Here is a 17,067-nt window from a genome sequence, read left to right as displayed (position 1 = left end):
CTTCCGTAACCACGGATGTTAGTTCCGTATTCAACATAACGCCTTTGAAAGGACTGCATGTTGCACAAGACGGCAGTAGTGTGTTCTGTTGACAGGTATTACCCATGTTCAATTGTGCTACAGTTCATTTTCTGCTGAGGAAGAACACGGGAGGTGGATTCAGTTTGGGGAAGAGTGTGATCAAGTTGTAGCTGGTTAATTCTTTTTGGCAACTGATATAGGTAATGAATAGGATTTCACTGCAGCCTTAATTTATACTCCATAATGGCTAGTGATGAGACACATCTATTCATGTGCTTAATGGCTATCCACATTGGCTTGATGTCTGTTTAAATATTTCACCATTTTGAAAAATTTTCTATTATTTTTAATTGTTAGTTCTTGAGGATATCTGCATATATTTGGGGTATTTAAGAAGTGTATTCATTAAGTACTGTCTCCCAATGTTTGTGTTTTCCTTTTTTTAAACCAGTGTCTCAATTTATGAAATATTTCATAACAAAAATTAATTTTAAAAATTGAAACTATTTTATACTCTCCTGTCCCTCTTAACTGGCTACATTTCTTTTTTTTTTTTGTTTGTTTTTCGAGACAGGGTTTCTCTGTGTAGCCCTGGCTGTCCTGAAACTCACTCTGTAGACCAGGCTGGCCTCGAACTCAGAAATCCGCCTGCCTCTGCCTCCCGAGTGCTGGGATTAAAGGCGTGCGCCACCACGCCCGGCGCTACATTTCTGTCTACTTGTGCAATTGGCTTACTTTCATTTGACTGAAATTCTATTCTTTTATCTATACCACATTATTCTAATAGTATATTTCACAGTATCTTGAAATTAATAAATTCTCCCATTTATTTATTCATGTGTGTATGTGTGTGTGTAAAAATGATATGTTGAGATGTCACATAAACTCTAGAATCAGCTTGTCTATCTCTACAAAGAGTACAAAAATCTTGGTTGGATTTTTATCAGAATTTTGTTAAATCTGTAGACGAGTTTCTAGGGAGAACAATAATTGCATGATATGATCATGTATTTTTTTTTTCTCTGTTTAGTCACAGTGAATGATTTTAGAACACTGGCCAGTCTTCATTCCTGGGGAACCCATATTTGATTGTGGCACAGGACTCATTCCATTCTGTAGGCTCTTTATGACTGTCGGCAGGCACGAGCGGGGTGAGCAGCGGTTTTCGAGGAGTACTTGCGATGCTGGAGCTGTGGCATATGCTGGGAAGGAAACACTGTGCTGCACCCGTGTTTGATTGGTTCTTATCTTGGTTTTCTTCTTTTCTTTTGTTTTAATACTTAGCAGATTTGCAAGCATGAATGTCCAGGGTGGAAATTTCATTTTTAGAAGGATCTAAACTCAAGTCTTCTATTCCTTCTTATACAGATTTGGTCGTTTGAGGACTCCGTCTATTCGTTGCTACTAAACTTTAACGCAACCTTTTTCTTTTCTTCTTTTATTTTGGTGCTCAGTGCTGAGGACTGAACCCAGGGCCTTGGGCTCACCAGGCGAGCCCTCTATTACGGAGCCACACTGGACCTCACTACTCTCCTGTCACCATGGCATTCGTAGTGTCATCTCAACTTTCCTCATTACTGCTCATTTGTGTTTTCTTTCTTAGTTTAGTTAGTAGACTATTAATTTCTTGAAAAACCAAACATACAAACAAATAAAAAACAGCTTTTGGTTTCACTATGTATTTTTCTAATGTCCTTCTATCTCTAATTTTGTTAATCTGCTATTATTTCCTTCCTTTTATTTGCTGTATATTATATGTTATAATGATAAAATGATTTTAAAACTCATTTACAATAGCTACGTGTTATCTTTCCTTATTTTTCCTATGGTGCTTTATACTTAAACACTTCAAAGTAATTCTCCTATAAAGTGATAATGTCAAATATGTGGTTAGTAGTTTTTCTACTTTTTGTCACTGAAGAAAAATCTATCTCTTATCCCAGGAAATATCCCTGTTCTATTCTTCTCTTTTGTAGTGACATAAAATTTAATCCCAGTATTCTTCATGGGGTTTCTGAGCATTTAAAACTGTTTTCCAGTTCTGTCCTGTCTCTCAGCGTGTGCTGTTATTTGTAACCCAGGCTGGTCTCAAGCTCAAGACCCTCCTCCTCCCCCTGAGCAGAGCTCACAGGCTACAGAAGAGTTCACCAGGTCCACCTACTGCTGATGTCCTTAACACTGAGAAATCTGAGCACTCACAATTCCTTCTGCAGATGGATCAATTAAGCCATTCGTAATGAATCATTAAATGTCACAATGTGTCATATGGTCCATTAATTATCTGTACTCTGAATTATAAGATATAAGGCTCTAAACAATTCTTGTTGAGATTGTTCAGGGCTTTTGAGTCGCTATTGTGTCTGAGGGACACAACAGTATATTAGGGAGGAACCAAGAAGTATCATAAAATATATTTTACACAAAGTGGTCAGAATCCTGAAGATATTGGCACTCCTTATTAGAATCAGCCATAATATGATGCAAATGTAATTAAAACTGAAATAATAATAGGATAATGGTGACTATTGCTATACATACATGCTTAGAGATGGGGGATGGTAATACTCAAGGGAAATGCTGAGTTGAGAAAGGCTACCAGGAGAGATAGCACCTAGGCAGCAGAATGAGATATTAAGGACATGTAGAACAGGAATAGCAAAGGAAAATGACTATTGTAGTGTTCAAAAGCCATTTTCAATCAGGACTTTATGTGGGAAAGATAAGATAGACAGAGGAGAAAGAGTGACAGATAGAGACAGACAGAAGGAGGGGGGAGGAGAAGGAGGAGACAGTGCGATAGAGACAGAGACAGAGAGGGAAGAAGGGAGGAAGGAAGAGAAGGCGGGAAACAAACAGAGGGAGAAGGAGAATGGAAGGGGAGAGATGGAGAGGGAGAGGGAACACACAGAAGCCAGAATAGGGTACTCCCCTGGAGTTAGAGTGATGTAGGTGGTTGTGAGTCACCCAACACGATGCTGGGAACTGAGCCCCAGCCCTCTGGGAAAGCAGTAAGTGCTCTTAACCACTGAGCCAGCTCTCTTGCCACATAGACTTGACTTTCTAAAAAGTTTCCCATCGCTCCTATCAGTGTTCATTTTAATCTTTAGAGAGGGTTTATATCTTTTGTTTTATAATTTTTTTAAAAGATTTATTTATTTATTATATGTAAGTACACTGTAGCTGTCCTCAGACACTCCAGAAGAGGGCGCCAGATCTTGTTACGGATGGTTGTGAGCCACCATGTGGTTGCTGGGATTTGAACTCTAGACCTTCGGAAGAGCAGTCGGGTGCTCTTACCCACTGAGCCATCTCACCAGCCCCTGTTTTATAAATTTAATCTCCTCAAATCTCTCTTTTTTTTTTAATAGAAATTTAATAGGAAGAGAATCAATGTTTTCCTGCGGACTCCTGTAGGATCTTAGCACTTTCTAACGTTACTGGCCAGTTTCTTTTGTCACATGTCCTCCACACTCACCTACAGACCCAGTTTCCAACTTTAAAAACCCCAAGCCTCTCCCAACATCTTATGAGATCCTTTTCTGATGTTTAATCACCTCCATTACTTTGTAGTAAATACTGACACACGCTCTGACATACAGTCTGCTTTATTACTCTATAGTAAATACTGACACACGCTGACATACAGTCTGCCTATTTTAAGAAGCCTTGCTCCCAGGCAAAACAGCTCACAGAATGAATCGACTTTTGTGCATGAAGTTTGGAATGACAATTATTCACAACAACCACTCATGTGAGGTCTTCCTGTACGTGCCTGGGAGATGAGGAAAGCAAATTCACAGAACAGTTAAGATGAAAAATATACTATTCCTACCAACCACTGCGCGGTACCTTTTCGTTCTTCACAAGCTGCTTCCGGATTGCAGAGTCCCGTCTGAAACATAATGCTTTACAACACGGTCCCAGGTCACTAAGAAGACTTGCTCGCTCTTCTTTTCGAAGTAAAGCAGCCATGTTGAGAGCCCCTAGTTCATGTTCGAAAAGGCTGTCTGCATCTTTCAATCAAAACAAGCATATGTTAAGTTTCCCTAATAGCCAAGTGTCACCATTGACTTAACTGAATACTCCAAGAACCTCTCATTTACTAAATCAGAGTTGACAAGGCAAGCAGCAATGGTCCCCCATGAACAGACCTTCAACACACAGGTACCTTGTTCATCTTAATAAGAACAATAGTGTGATGTTATTTTAAATTTAAGATGTGCCAAAAGCAGACTTGAGAGGGAGAACGAGTCCACTGACTTGGGAGAAAGGTCAAGCAAGAGCGTTTAAGTCAAGCTCAGGGTCTGGCCTAGCAGTAAATCCATCCCACTTACAGTCCTACATCTCAGGACAGCTCTACAGCAAGATTCAAACACAGTCACAGCAGAGACAGTGGCCTCTGGAACCTCTGCTGTGAGCACAGCTAGGTGTTAGCCAGACGCCTCAGACACATGGGACAATGTGTTAAGACACAATAACATGGTTTTCGATCAAACTATGTAAGGGAAAGAGAAAACACTTAGCTTGACACACACACTGACACATAGACAGACAGATAGATGCATGTGTGCATGTACACACACAGAAATTTTTATTAAAAAATTAGGATGGGATAAAGTAGACAGAAAAACAGGGGTTAGAGGAGGTTTTTCCCAAGGCCATAGATCTAACCAAAGTGAAAAGAATGTGGTAAGAACCTTCAGATCATTTTTCAGGTTACAAAGTGTTCACAATTATAATATTAGTAGTCTTAATAAGAAATGTAACTGATTATGGGACTAGGAGAAAGGACATAGGCTCGTGACACTTTTAAAACAACCCCCGCCCAAAACAAAACCAAAACAAACGTAGTAAGTAATGGTGCCTTCACTTTTCTCCCTCCCCTGATTTAAGCATCTGCCCAGCCTCTTGTTGATAAAAGTTTTAGTAAGCTACAGAAAACCATCAGAACAAAACCACCCATATATCCATACTTTAAAAGATTCAGTTTTGCTAAAAGTTGTTGCAATAAGGTGAAATCCTTTCTGACTGACAGTCAAAGCATAACACTCCTCTGTTCCAGGCACTGTTCACAGTGTCCTACCTGTAGTAACTACGCTGCTCTTCACTGCAGTCCAAAGACCTTGGTGGTGTAAGCACTCCAACTACAACTCACAGGAACAGATGGAGACTAGGTGACAAGCAGGGTGTTCTCTGGATCAGCGACCCTACCCACCAAGCTAAACCATTCTATTAAAGGCTTAACTTAGACTTTGCACTTGGGCACATTCCTCTGCTTGTTACCAGGTGAAAAGGTTGTGAAGTCATCCATTATTTGCTTAGAAAAAAAAAAAAAAAAAACTACCAACATCATGAACTGCTTTGTTTAGCCCTGGGCAAAGCTGTGTATTCTGACACCTGAACTTCTGTGTTAAAAAGCAATTTTCTCTTTTCTGTGGTGCTGCAATTGAGGCTAATGCCTCCTGCTTACACTCAGTCACTGAGACAAACCTCCATCCTTCAAGAACATTTTTGTCAGAATTAAGCTTTCCTTGAACTTAAGAAATAATATCAATAACTCCTTAAAACTGTTCCTGGAGCACAAGTTCTGCAAGACAACCAAACGGAACCCTTCCCAAGACCACACTAACAATTACAGCATGTTACACAGTGAAGGCAAAGGAAAGTTACCTTTGGGTTTTTCTACAAGTTGTTGACATGTTTCTTTAACTTTGGTAAAGAGCTCAGAACCAGCCAACTTTTTAGAAATCCCAACGCGTAGCAGAACAGCTCCAGGCGTGAACTTTAAGAGTGCAGCCCCAGGCTCTCTCGGTTCTTTCGGGTGCTTTGGCATTAGTCCAGACCAGTCCACATCTATTACATCTAATGGATCTGTAAAACAGTTAAAGAATGGAAGAACAGGACTTTATTTTATACTAAGAAATGGCTGTCTGAGGCTGCCGAGATGGCTCATCAGGTAAAGGTGCCTGCAGTCAGAGCTGCCAGCTTCAGCCTGATTCTTGGAACCCACATGGAAGACAGAGAACTGCCTAGGAAAAGCTGTCTCTCTGAGTGCCACACATGCTCAGCCAACAAAAAGGTAAGTGATTGAATGTAAAAGGGTAACACAGTGACTAGTCACACATAGCAGACAAGCTACTGAAGAGGTGTGACAAATTACATCTATAAGTTAGGAAATAAAAGGTCAAATGAAATAAGAATATTATACAGATCCAGACCAAGTCAAGTAACTCCTTATTGTAAGAACAACAAGAAAACAAAACAACAGGCAATGCCTATAACCTGGGGCTTGGGAAGGTGCAGGCAGGAGAGTGAGCAGTCACTGTCAATTATACAGGGGGTTTGAAGTCAGCTTGGAGTGACTACATGAGATCCTGTCTCAAACACTAAAATAAACAGTCAGGAGTGTTGCGTCCCAGCACTCACTCCAGTGAGCCAGGCAATGTACACAGGCAGCAAGGTAAGGACAACAGTCATGGAATGGACACATTTCAGAAAAGGAACTATATCAGCTGTGTTCAAACAAACTTCAGCTACGTCTATTTTTGAAAGTTGTTTAAAAAGTTGACTGAGCCCACCACAGTTGTGAAGTCTTGCATCGCATACCTGCCATGGTGGACACTGGCAAGCAGCTGGGATGTGCTGAGGTTCTGGGTGAGATAATGTGAATCTGAAACTCTGGAAAAGAACTCTTACAATTCTGCTCTTCCCTAGGACACGCTTCCACAGGGAGTGCCAATTAAGAATACAGACGCACACACTGTACCATTCTTTTAATGGGAAGAGCTAAGTGCCCCTTACCACCTCTTACGGCAGAACAGAACCAAGCACGCATTCCCCCCACACTGCACTTCTGAGCTCTGCAGTGCGTTACCTGGCATCTTCTCTTCTTCCTGCTGGTCCTCTCTCTTTTCTGCATCCCCTGCCAGAATTTCATCCAGCTCGTCATCACTGATGGGCTCATATCCTTCCCCAGCACCAGATCCTAACGAATGTGCATCATCTAACTTGGAGTCGTCATCTCCTGCTAAACAGACAAAGGAAGTTCATGTCAAAAATAAATAAATAAAAACCAAAAGGGAGTTATAAAAACTAAAAGTGGAATTAAAAGGCACTGGGCATAATGATAAGCCATAAAAAAGTTTGTTTTTTTTTTTTGTTTGTTTGATTTAACCAGAAACCTACATTGCTTAGTCAAACACTTGATACATTAACCTGAAAATTCTTACTAGTCACATTCTTAATATTAACAATATAGCAGCAATATACAAACGTGCTATGAGGCCACAATTAAAAGTATTAGAAATAATGTTGAGTAGGTCGCTAAACTGACAGCTCATCCATATGTGCACACTCGATTGTGCCACTTCACCCTGCCTCCCTTGTTCCCCTTCCTTCTGCTGGAGCTCTTCCTCCACACGCTCCCTCCTACTCCATGTCTTCCTTTTGTCTGTTATTTTCAATAATAACACCTGAACATAAGAAAATCTAACTCCTAAAGGCTATAGTAATTTTTTACCCAAATAAACTCATTTTAAAAACTTGCAAACCTATTTTAAACTACAGTATAAGCTCAAATCTTAGTCTATGATAATTAGCTCATTATATGAGCTTTTTAACTTTGAGCACAGATGTGAAAATGCATTTAATTTCTACTACCTCTCCATTCCACTTCTGTCTCAATGTTTTCCTTACTGAATAAAATTTTTGGAAGAATGCTGTAATCTACTACCAAAGTGTCTTGTTGCCATCAGTAGTATAAATCTATTTTGTTATTTTATCGACTTTCCCCGGCTATTCCCTGGCTAAGCTTTTATTTCCTGCTGAGTTAGTTGTAAACCCAGTCCCCAAACTATAAATATGCTTAATTATTTCTAAGCTACATATTTTATGGATCTATAACCCTTGTTTTCAAACTGTAACAACAGGCTCATGGGTATTCATCTGCAGCATAAAAAGTTTGAGGCTATAAAGTAGTTCTAATAATTCTAATAGTTTTTCTACTTTTCAAAAGAAAATTCCTTTATGTACTCTATTATTCTCAGTAATAGCAACATATGCTGGCTTGTGAGGCCACTGCAGGACACCTTAGTGGACTTGCATAAAAGTCCTTCTTTGGCCATGCTGAGTAATGAAGCTGTTCCTAACAAGAAAAGTGTAGCCTAGGATTTGATACCTTCTCAACATTTTTATGCTATGTTTTAACTAGGTTGGTCTTCAGAACCGACTTTTGATTTTTTCAGATTGAAAATCTTGATTAGATGAATCCACTTTGTTACCCTAGTTCCGGGCATACCCTAGCTCTAAAATCAATGACTCCCAGAGTGCTCCTGCACCAGCTTGGCTCTGAGCCTCTGGCATATGGTAAAAGGCATTCTGACCACTCCCAACACCTCCATCGTGGAGAGCCACAGCGTGTGCCCTGAAGCACAGGTCACAGGTACAGCGGCTGCAGTGCTGGTAACTAGATCATCAGACCTGGTTGCTGGGTGCAGCAGCAGATGCTGGCCCTGGTGCTGTTCTCAGCTGAGTGGCCCATGGAAGCACTGAGGAGTCTCAGGCATGTGCATCACTGAAAAGCTCATGCCACCATGTGTAATACCTCAAGAGAGCTGCACCACCGTGGGTGGCCCCCTGAACCTCTTCCACAGCAGAGCCTCCTCCCCCAACAATGGTTTACTGATTATTCTCCATCAATTCATTTCCAAAGCTAACAATTCTAATATTATTATACTAATAAATTTCTAAAAATAAATGTACACACAAGTTTATCTCCCTCACTTTTTCCTACCACAGCTGAGTAAAATATTTACGTGATACAGCAAACGATTCATTTCTAAATATTTATGCATTTTATCTGTGGTCACAGTAAACAAATGATATATTCAGGATGAAGACAGTGACTCCAGTCCTAAAAGACCTATTATAATGACTAGTTCAATTATATTCAATTACATCCCAAGGCTGCACTTTCATTAGAACCATAACTTGCGACCCGATGCTACTTATACTCCAAATTGAGATGAGAATGTAATGTGATGGGAACTTAGATGTTTCTTAAATGGAAAAACAGTTATACAACCAACAAATGTAACAATCCACTGTTCTAAATTTTACTATACAGGCCAATGCTATTATACAGCAAAACAAAACAATCAAATAAAGAACCCCAAACAAAACAAAACCTTATAATCTGCTAAGCTGAAATGAAAGGCTATGTCAGAACAATGACGTAAATCCGGACAGTAAAATTGGAGAGTCCAGAGGCAGAATTTCCAAAGAATTCTCAGAAGCCATCTCCTGTTAACCTGAGGTACATATAGTTCACCAAGAAATATTAGGTGGAGAGTGCATACACAGGCTAAGCATGAACAGCATGGTGTGTCATGACAGAGTCCTGATGACAAAGGATGGAATTCATCAACAGGAGAAAACCATGGGAAAGCCATTCTGATACAGTGCAGGGTTGCTCACAGATACAGCACAGTGGAGCTCAAAGAGCAGCTGCATTTAGCAGAGAAAGCTCCAGAAGGCAAGTAAAACATTATGTTTGTTTGTTAGAGTGAGAAAGAGATGACAAAGGGAAAAGGAGGCTGAAGAAGGATGAGAGAGCAGACATGCCAGAGTCAGTTTGTCTGTCTGTGGCCTGGGCATGAATTCATAAACAATGATGTTTTATTTTTAAACAGCTATATGACAGCATTTGACTTATATGACTTACAGTAAAATATACTAATTTAAAAAGTTGACTGTTTACATCTCTTGGTATTCTGATTAGTTAGCTCAGTAACACCTGTTTTAAACACACACACACACACACACACACACACACACACACACAGACGACTTAAGGACATTTCTACCTTAGCTTTCTTATTACATTTCACCTCAGTTTTGAGCATAAATAACATCAGATATTGAGTCATGGTTTTAAAGGAAGTTTAGATTTCCTACATAACTGAATTGAATTAACTCTAACAAACTGAACTGGTTGTAATAACTTTTTTTTGACTAAAGTCACTATCCCTCACCCCTACAGTGAGTCAGTTTGTCTGACGCAGTAGGAGTGAAAGGTAGTGAGAGACCCTGTGGGGACTACGTTCCATGGTCGGAAGGCTGCCTCTGCCTGGGTCACGTGCCTGATGTGGCTCAGTACTCTAACTGAAGAGCAGGCTTCTTCAGTCTATCTGCCATTCAAGAGGTTTGGGAGTGAGGTTCTTATTCTACTGCCCTAGCAAGCAGGGATCACTAATGGCTATTTAATGCTTCACTTCGATTGTCACATGTTGAGACAAGGTCTTCTTGCTTTATAGACCAGACTGACTGCTGACGGGAACCTGACACTCGGGCCTCAGCCTTCCTTCCTGGAGACAGCTCTGCAGGTGGGAGCCATCATGCTAAGCTGATCATTTTCAACATGGAAGAATAAGATGTGATGTTATTACAGGGCATAAGTAATGCAACTAAGTGACCTTTATGTCAACTTTTCAAAGGCAGCGATGGAAGTGAATGTTGTGGAGCTCTGCTCCCTACCTCCTGCCTTAATCATTACTTCCCTACCTCATTAAGCTCTCTGAGAAAGCTGCCTGGACAAGACCACTGAGATGAACACACCTTTACTCTCACAGGCTCCCCCACCTCATCTCCTTGCACTGTCACAGAGCACAGTCAATTCACCTATTCATTCATGGATGACTTTAACAGAAAACTGGAGAAGGAACGGGGAAAGACAACAGAAGAGCGGCGCCCTCACCTTCCAGACTCTCTGTTCTCTCAGCTTTACTCACATCTTCAAATCCCTGCACAGAGCCCAGGTCTCTGTCCATCCTTTCTTTGTCCAAGGCCACGGTGTCCCGGGAGCTGCCTTCCAGATCTCTCTCATGTTCACTCTCTAATTTGACTTCGCTTCGTTTCCCAGATTCCAGCTGAGATGTCTCAAAAGTTCTCTCTCGTTCTCTGTCCCTTTCCATGGGGTCAGCGATCAGTCTCTCTCTTTCTCTGTCCAAGTCTCTCCTTCTGTCCCGGTCTCTGTCTCGTTCCCGAAGCCTGTCTCGGTCTCTGGTCCGAGGCCATTCTTTGTCCGCTTCTCGATCCCATTCCCGCTGTCTGGGATCTCTCCGGTCCCTCTCCCGCTCTCTGTCATGCTCATACCTGTCTCGCTCTTGAAGTCGGTCTCTACTGTCAAACGACCCAGACCTTGAGTGAACTTGCCGATCCGACTCAGGAGAGCTTCTTCTTGAGCTATGGCTTCTGGAATCCTGGCGATCTGCAGCGAGTGCACATGTGTCAAGTTAACACAGAAACAGGAGCAGAATGTTTATCTTATAGTCCCTCACAATTTATAACTTTTCTAGTTTCTACATGTTCTGTTTATATACTTTATATTTCTACATCTGTAATCTCACACATCCAAACTCACTTTAAGGAAAAATTTACTTCTCAATTACAGAGCTAATTAAAATGTTTTCTCAACTGTCCTTAACTATTTTCACTACTGACCAAAGCATCTGTAACACACACACAAGCCTAGGCACTAATACAGCTGATTTTTCTAGTCTTTAACTCCTTCCCTATCATAATTTCTATAGTTAAAAATGCAGGCGGCGGAGAGAAAGATAGTTAAAACACACAAGCCTGATCAGCAACACACCATGAAGACCCACTGCACTCGTTTCTTCCTAAGAGAAAAACAGGATCAACTCAATTCATTACCTGAAGAAGTACTTCGACTGGGTTCTCCACGCTTTAACTGATCAATCCTAGATTTTCTTTCTCCTGTGATTTCTAGGCTTTTTGTTTTTTCTCTATCCCTGGAGCCACTATGGAGCACTCTCTTCCGACTACTCTGGTCATCCCCACTTCGATGAGCAGAATCATTAGATGGGGAGCGTAGGCGACCAGAGGTGTGGCTGCGGTGACTTCGATTGCTTCCGAGGCTGCTGCTTCTTTTTTGATCCACCAGCTTGCGATGTGGTGTGTCTTCTAGGGTCACATGGGACACCTCTACCTTCTCCCCTCGTGCCCTGTGGCACTTTCTATGTGAGTCTTCACTGCCATTGGTATTGGAGGTGGCAGCAGAGCTTGAAGAGGTGGCAGAGGTGGTAGCAGAAACAGCTGAGGAGGCAAGAGCAGTGGCAGCAGTACTGGCAGCAGCCACAGGGGGTGGAGGAGGGAGAAGAGAAGACAGAGGGGAAGGGGTGCTCCCAGGAGTGGCAGTGGCTGCAGTGTGCTCGGCTTCCATACCCTCTGTGCGGTCAGGCACATCCTCATCAGACCAGTCACTAAAGGCTGTGTCTTCTTTCTTCAGTGGATCCTCGAGGATACCATCCTTGTCAGTGGAAATGTCAACCAGCTCCTCCTTGATGGCCAAAGGGGGTGTGCGAGGCCCTCTCTTCTTCTTATTCTGCGGGGCTGCCTCTTCGTCAGAAACATCAGAATCACCCTTGGATCTTTTACGCTTTTTTTCAATGTTTTTCTTCTTCTGTCCTTTTTTTGGTGAAAATACCTGACTCTCCTCATGTGTCTCAAGGCTGCCCCTCTCTATTCCAACATCCTCCTCCTTCTTTTTCTTTACAGGTTTCTTCGGAGCCTTTGCTTTTTTCTTTTCATCGTGGGCTCGATCGGACCCATCACGGTCGCGGTCTTCAGCCTGGCGATGGCTGAGGAGGTCTTGGGCACGCACTCTCGAGCTGTCCACGCTTTCGGCCTGCTCCCTTTGCCTGTCGCCACAAGAAAGCTTCTCTTTGAGTTCTTGCTCTTCGTATCGCCTGGAACTCTCCTTTCTTTCTGATTTACGATCCTCTTCTTTCCATCTACCTTGCCTATCTTCTGTGAGGTGGGATGGGCTGAGAGAACGAGATTCCTGTGGCCGTACAACCTGGCTCAAGAGTCTATGTTTTTCATCTATACAGAAACATAAAAGTAGTCACAGCTTCATTAGGTCAGTAAATAGAACACATCACATTCAAACTTCAAACTCAGTTTTCATTTCAAAATGGCAGTAAAAATAAAAACACATCTCTAACCACCAATATTAGGAAAGATAGTGGCCTGGTGTAAAAACAGTATTCCTAACGCACTGCATCACATAAGGAAACTCTTAGCAGCACAGAACAAGAGCAATCTACGAAGCCTGGCTCGTGGCCACAACGAGCATGCACAGACAGAATATGACTACTCACTTTTGTCATCCCCACTGTGGTAGGTGTCACTGTCAGGAGAATGCTCCCGCCGGCGCTTGGGGGACTGCCGGGGGCTGGGACTCCCTTCGTTTCTATAGCGTTTCCTAAATTCGGACAAACAGAAGTTATAATGTTCCACATGGGGAAAAAAAAAAAGACTTCTGTACTCTGCTTTTGACCAGTGCTACTTCACATAAGTAGAACATACAATTACAGAAAGTAACGCTGTCAGAGCGATACTCAGAAAGGACATCTGGGCTTTTAATAAAGTTTCTTTACTTTATTTGCTAAAACATACATCTGTGAGTTAAAACTCCACAGGGACATTCCTCTTTACACACATGAAACACTCATGGGAAACTTGCCAGATCTAAATGCTCCAAGCTGGGAACATACAGCAGAGAAATCAATACAATAATGTCTTCTGTAATACACCTGGCCAATTTTATATGCCTCATGCTGAGAAGAGGGATCAAAGCCTCTAGAGTTACATAAGGAGTTCAAAGGTGGCCTACAGCCACATTAACTCCATGCAACCTGATTAAGTTCTTTACAGCCCCCAAACCAAAGTTCTCCTGTCTGAAATTGAGAGAAAAGTAAAAGCCCTTCTTATATAACTAAAGCGAGCTAAACTAGTTATGTGATCAATCTAGCAGCATGTGGGCACACTGGGTACATTATAAAAATCCCTTTCATTGTCAAAGAACTAAGAACTAAGTCACTTGCTTAATGGCAAACAACAACAACAAAAGATAATTCATGTGCTTACATATTTGTTTTTATAACTAAACTTCAACTTAGTGGCTTAAACACCCCGTGTAAATTATTCTAGTGTGCTCTTATATGCTCATTAAATTCTGACCTTTTTTTCCCCATTAAATTCTAAAGTTTTAAGAGTTAACACTGTTTCTAGATACCAAGATAAAAAGGTGAGAAAGAGTAACAGTTCCTTACAGAGACGAGTGACCATAGGAACAGGGTCACTCATATGACCATATGAACCATTTTAATTTCTTTTAAGAAAACCTGAAATTAGAATGATAAAACAAACACTATGGTAACTCAGTAAAACTACATAAAACAATGTTTTCCTAAAAAGTTGTAGGTAAGTTCAGGGCACTGAGAAGAACAAGCAATGAAAATATGAAGGTATTTATTAGTCCCATGTAACTTGTTTGGTTAGCATCATTTTTAAATTTCTAGGTTCAATTTTTAGGTGGGTTAGATACAAAAAAAAAAAATCAGAAAAACTTGCTACTGTTAGACAATAGATACATGAAAAATATTAATCAAATCATGGAACCATATAACAGATAAAGACTTAAAAATCTTAGTCTTAGGAGACAAAATTCAAGAGAAATGTCCATTTGCCTACAATATCTGAGGTTTGCATTCATTATTCTTTTTTGTTTGTTTGTTTGAGACAGGGTTTCTCTATGCAGCTCAGGCTGCCCTGAACTCACAGAGATCCACCTGCCTCTGCCCATGAGTGCTAGGATTAAAACCATGTGTCACCACAGCCTGGCACACTCATCAAATAAATGTATGTACGGTGTATCTATGCACACCCATGAAGTGACTCGGCAGTACAGGCAAGCACCAAACTCACACAGCGGGCACACTCTTCAGAACTGAGGCCCCACCCTCCTTACTTGGACTTCCTCTCCTCGTGGCTGTCTCTGGGGATCCTGTCCTCTCGAACGTGAATATCCTCGCGCTTCTCCCTCCGGTCATCGCGTCCCTTGTCTTTATCTTCCCACTCTCTTTGCCGTTCTCGTTCTTTTTCTCTTTCTCTGGCCCTCTCTCTCTCCCGCTCCCGTTCCCTCTCTCTCTCCCGCTCCCGTTCCCTCTCTCTCTCCCGTTCCCGTTCCCTCTCTCTCTCCCTCTCTCTCTCTTCTCGCTCTCGCTCCCGTTCTTTTTCCCTCTCTCGCTCCCTCTCTCTTTCTCGCTCTCGATCATGGTCACGATCTCTCTGATCTCTCTCTCGTTCTCGCTCCCTCTCCCTCTCTTTCTCTCTCTCTCTCTCCCGCTCTCTAGCTCTCTCTCTTTCTAGTTCTCTTTCTCTTTCCTTTTCTCGCTCCCGCTCTCGTTCCCGCTCCCGCTCCCTCTCCCTTTCTCGCTCTCGATCCCTATCTCTGTCCCTGACCCTATCATCTCGTCTCTCATCCACTCTGTCTATTCTTCGTTCCTCTCTTCTTTCATCTCGCTCAAGCTCCTCACTCCTTCCCTGATGGCGAATAGGTGAGCTTGGTCTTTGATCTACAATAAAAATCAAGTTTGTCAGTGATTGATTTGTCAGATATCCTATACGTAAGTCTTAAATTTTATCTGAGTATAGAGTATCAGTAGCAACAAAGTATAGATCAAGTACTGCATGTACAGTCTGAACCTTTAAAAACTACTTTCTTAAAGGTGATGCTCATTTGCCCTCTAGCTATCTTGCTTTCTGCTTCCCATAAACATCCATCCTGTACCAATCTATCCTTGATTTTATCCTACATTCTTGCTACTCTGCCTGCAGCCCACTACCTCAATTCTGCTTCAATCCTGCCAACTCTACCCTTCACCTCTTATCTTCTCTGTCCCCCCAGCAGGACCTGAGAACACTGGTGGCAAAGGATAGGGGCAGCAGGAGGTGTAGAACATAGGAGCTGGAGGAAAACATTTCCCTTATAGTCACAGCTCTAATTTCAGCCCCAAATATACACACACCAAAACACAGCTATAATGTGAGAAAATAAAGAACAAACTAATCTTTAAAACTTACAGCTGCAATAGTAATTCTTAATAAGCTAGAATTTGGGGCACTGATGAACAAAAACATTAAAATTATTAAATCTACAAAATGACATATGATTTAAAATAACTGATGTATTGCCTCTTAAGTACTTCCCTCCTCCAATCCTCATACAAGTCTCTTAGAGAAACTGGATACATCTGCTCAACAGGAAACTAGTCTGGATCCAACCTGGGCCCTGGGGAGTGAATGGCACAGGCTCTTCTCACCACATAGCCATGGGACCAAGGACACAGTACTCTGCAGCCCACTCTCAAGCTACATAACCATGGTTACTGTTGGTGCTCAATAAACCATGGGACAGTATGCTCAACAGGCTGGCGACAACAATGTCTGTCAAGCAGATAGTATTAGAATATTTCTAGGTTCAACACAGTAACTTGAATTTGCCTTATCCCTGATTGGAAAAAAAAAAAAAAGACAAGACTCTCTTAAATTCCTTCAGCGTTTACAGCCCCTTTCAAAAGTTCATACAAGTTTAAAGCTCAAACACAGTGAAATCCTACTGAGTCTTTACTGCTCCTTCTGCAAAAACTTAGCAGTCCCAGTGGTGTGAAAGTGATTCTGGTAACTCTGCCAGTTAACCAAACCTATTGGAACCAAACGTCTGTCCTTCTCAGTCTTTGTTACTCTTGCTGAAACCCATTACAACTTTTTATGCATGTATTGTATCATAACTTTTTTGCAGCAGATCTATGTTGGGGGAATTTCTGGTTTAGTAGTTATAACCAAAATCACCATTATGAAATAAGCTGAAAAAACAAAACAAAAAACCAATTTGGTAATTTATCAGTAATCTCTGGTGCAGTAGTACCAGGAGCTGGACTCCAGTCATTTTACGGGCAAATGAAACCTTTATAATCCCAAAACTTTCCATCTTAAAGGAAAATATAAAGGATCTATAAATGCTACAGTAACATGCCAAACTGTCTTCCTTCTGATCTCTCCCCAAAATTGTATTCTTCAGAGGTGTGCTTTCATGTTCTTCCCAATCCCGTTGTACATAGGCACAGTGATTTCACTCTAACACTTCTTTGCTTTCCAGCCCCCGTCTCTATAGTTGCCAGA

The 17,067-nt window shown here is 41.6% G+C and overlaps 1 protein-coding gene across 4 annotated transcripts in view; it reads right to left on the bottom strand.

Annotated features, from left to right (window-relative positions):
* Window positions 1-17,067, bottom strand: part of Zc3h13 (zinc finger CCCH-type containing 13) — a 60,663-nt gene that overhangs the window by 1,527 nt on the left and 42,069 nt on the right. For 2 of the 4 annotated variants that reach the window (XM_021181997.2, XM_021181998.2), the window contains exons 12-18: window positions 14,855-15,461; window positions 13,203-13,306; window positions 11,734-12,924; window positions 10,775-11,287; window positions 6,896-7,045; window positions 5,692-5,892; window positions 3,871-4,034 (exon numbers count right to left, since the gene is read on the bottom strand). In XM_021181997.2, coding sequence (XP_021037656.1) covers window positions 3,871-4,034; window positions 5,692-5,892; window positions 6,896-7,045; window positions 10,775-11,287; window positions 11,734-12,924; window positions 13,203-13,306; window positions 14,855-15,461 — 2,930 coding nt within the window. Of the gene's footprint in view, window positions 1-3,870; window positions 4,035-5,691; window positions 5,893-6,895; window positions 7,049-10,774; window positions 11,288-11,733; window positions 12,925-13,202; window positions 13,307-14,854; window positions 15,462-17,067 lie in introns of all 4 variants that reach the window. The other 2 variants (XM_021181995.2, XM_021181996.2) reach the window with 1 other exon arrangement.

The sequence above is a fragment of the Mus caroli genome, chromosome 14 (assembly GCF_900094665.2).
Source record: "Mus caroli chromosome 14, CAROLI_EIJ_v1.1, whole genome shotgun sequence".
NCBI classification, from domain to species: domain Eukaryota; kingdom Metazoa; phylum Chordata; class Mammalia; order Rodentia; family Muridae; genus Mus; species Mus caroli.
This window is presented reverse-complemented; position numbering and strand designations above follow the sequence as displayed.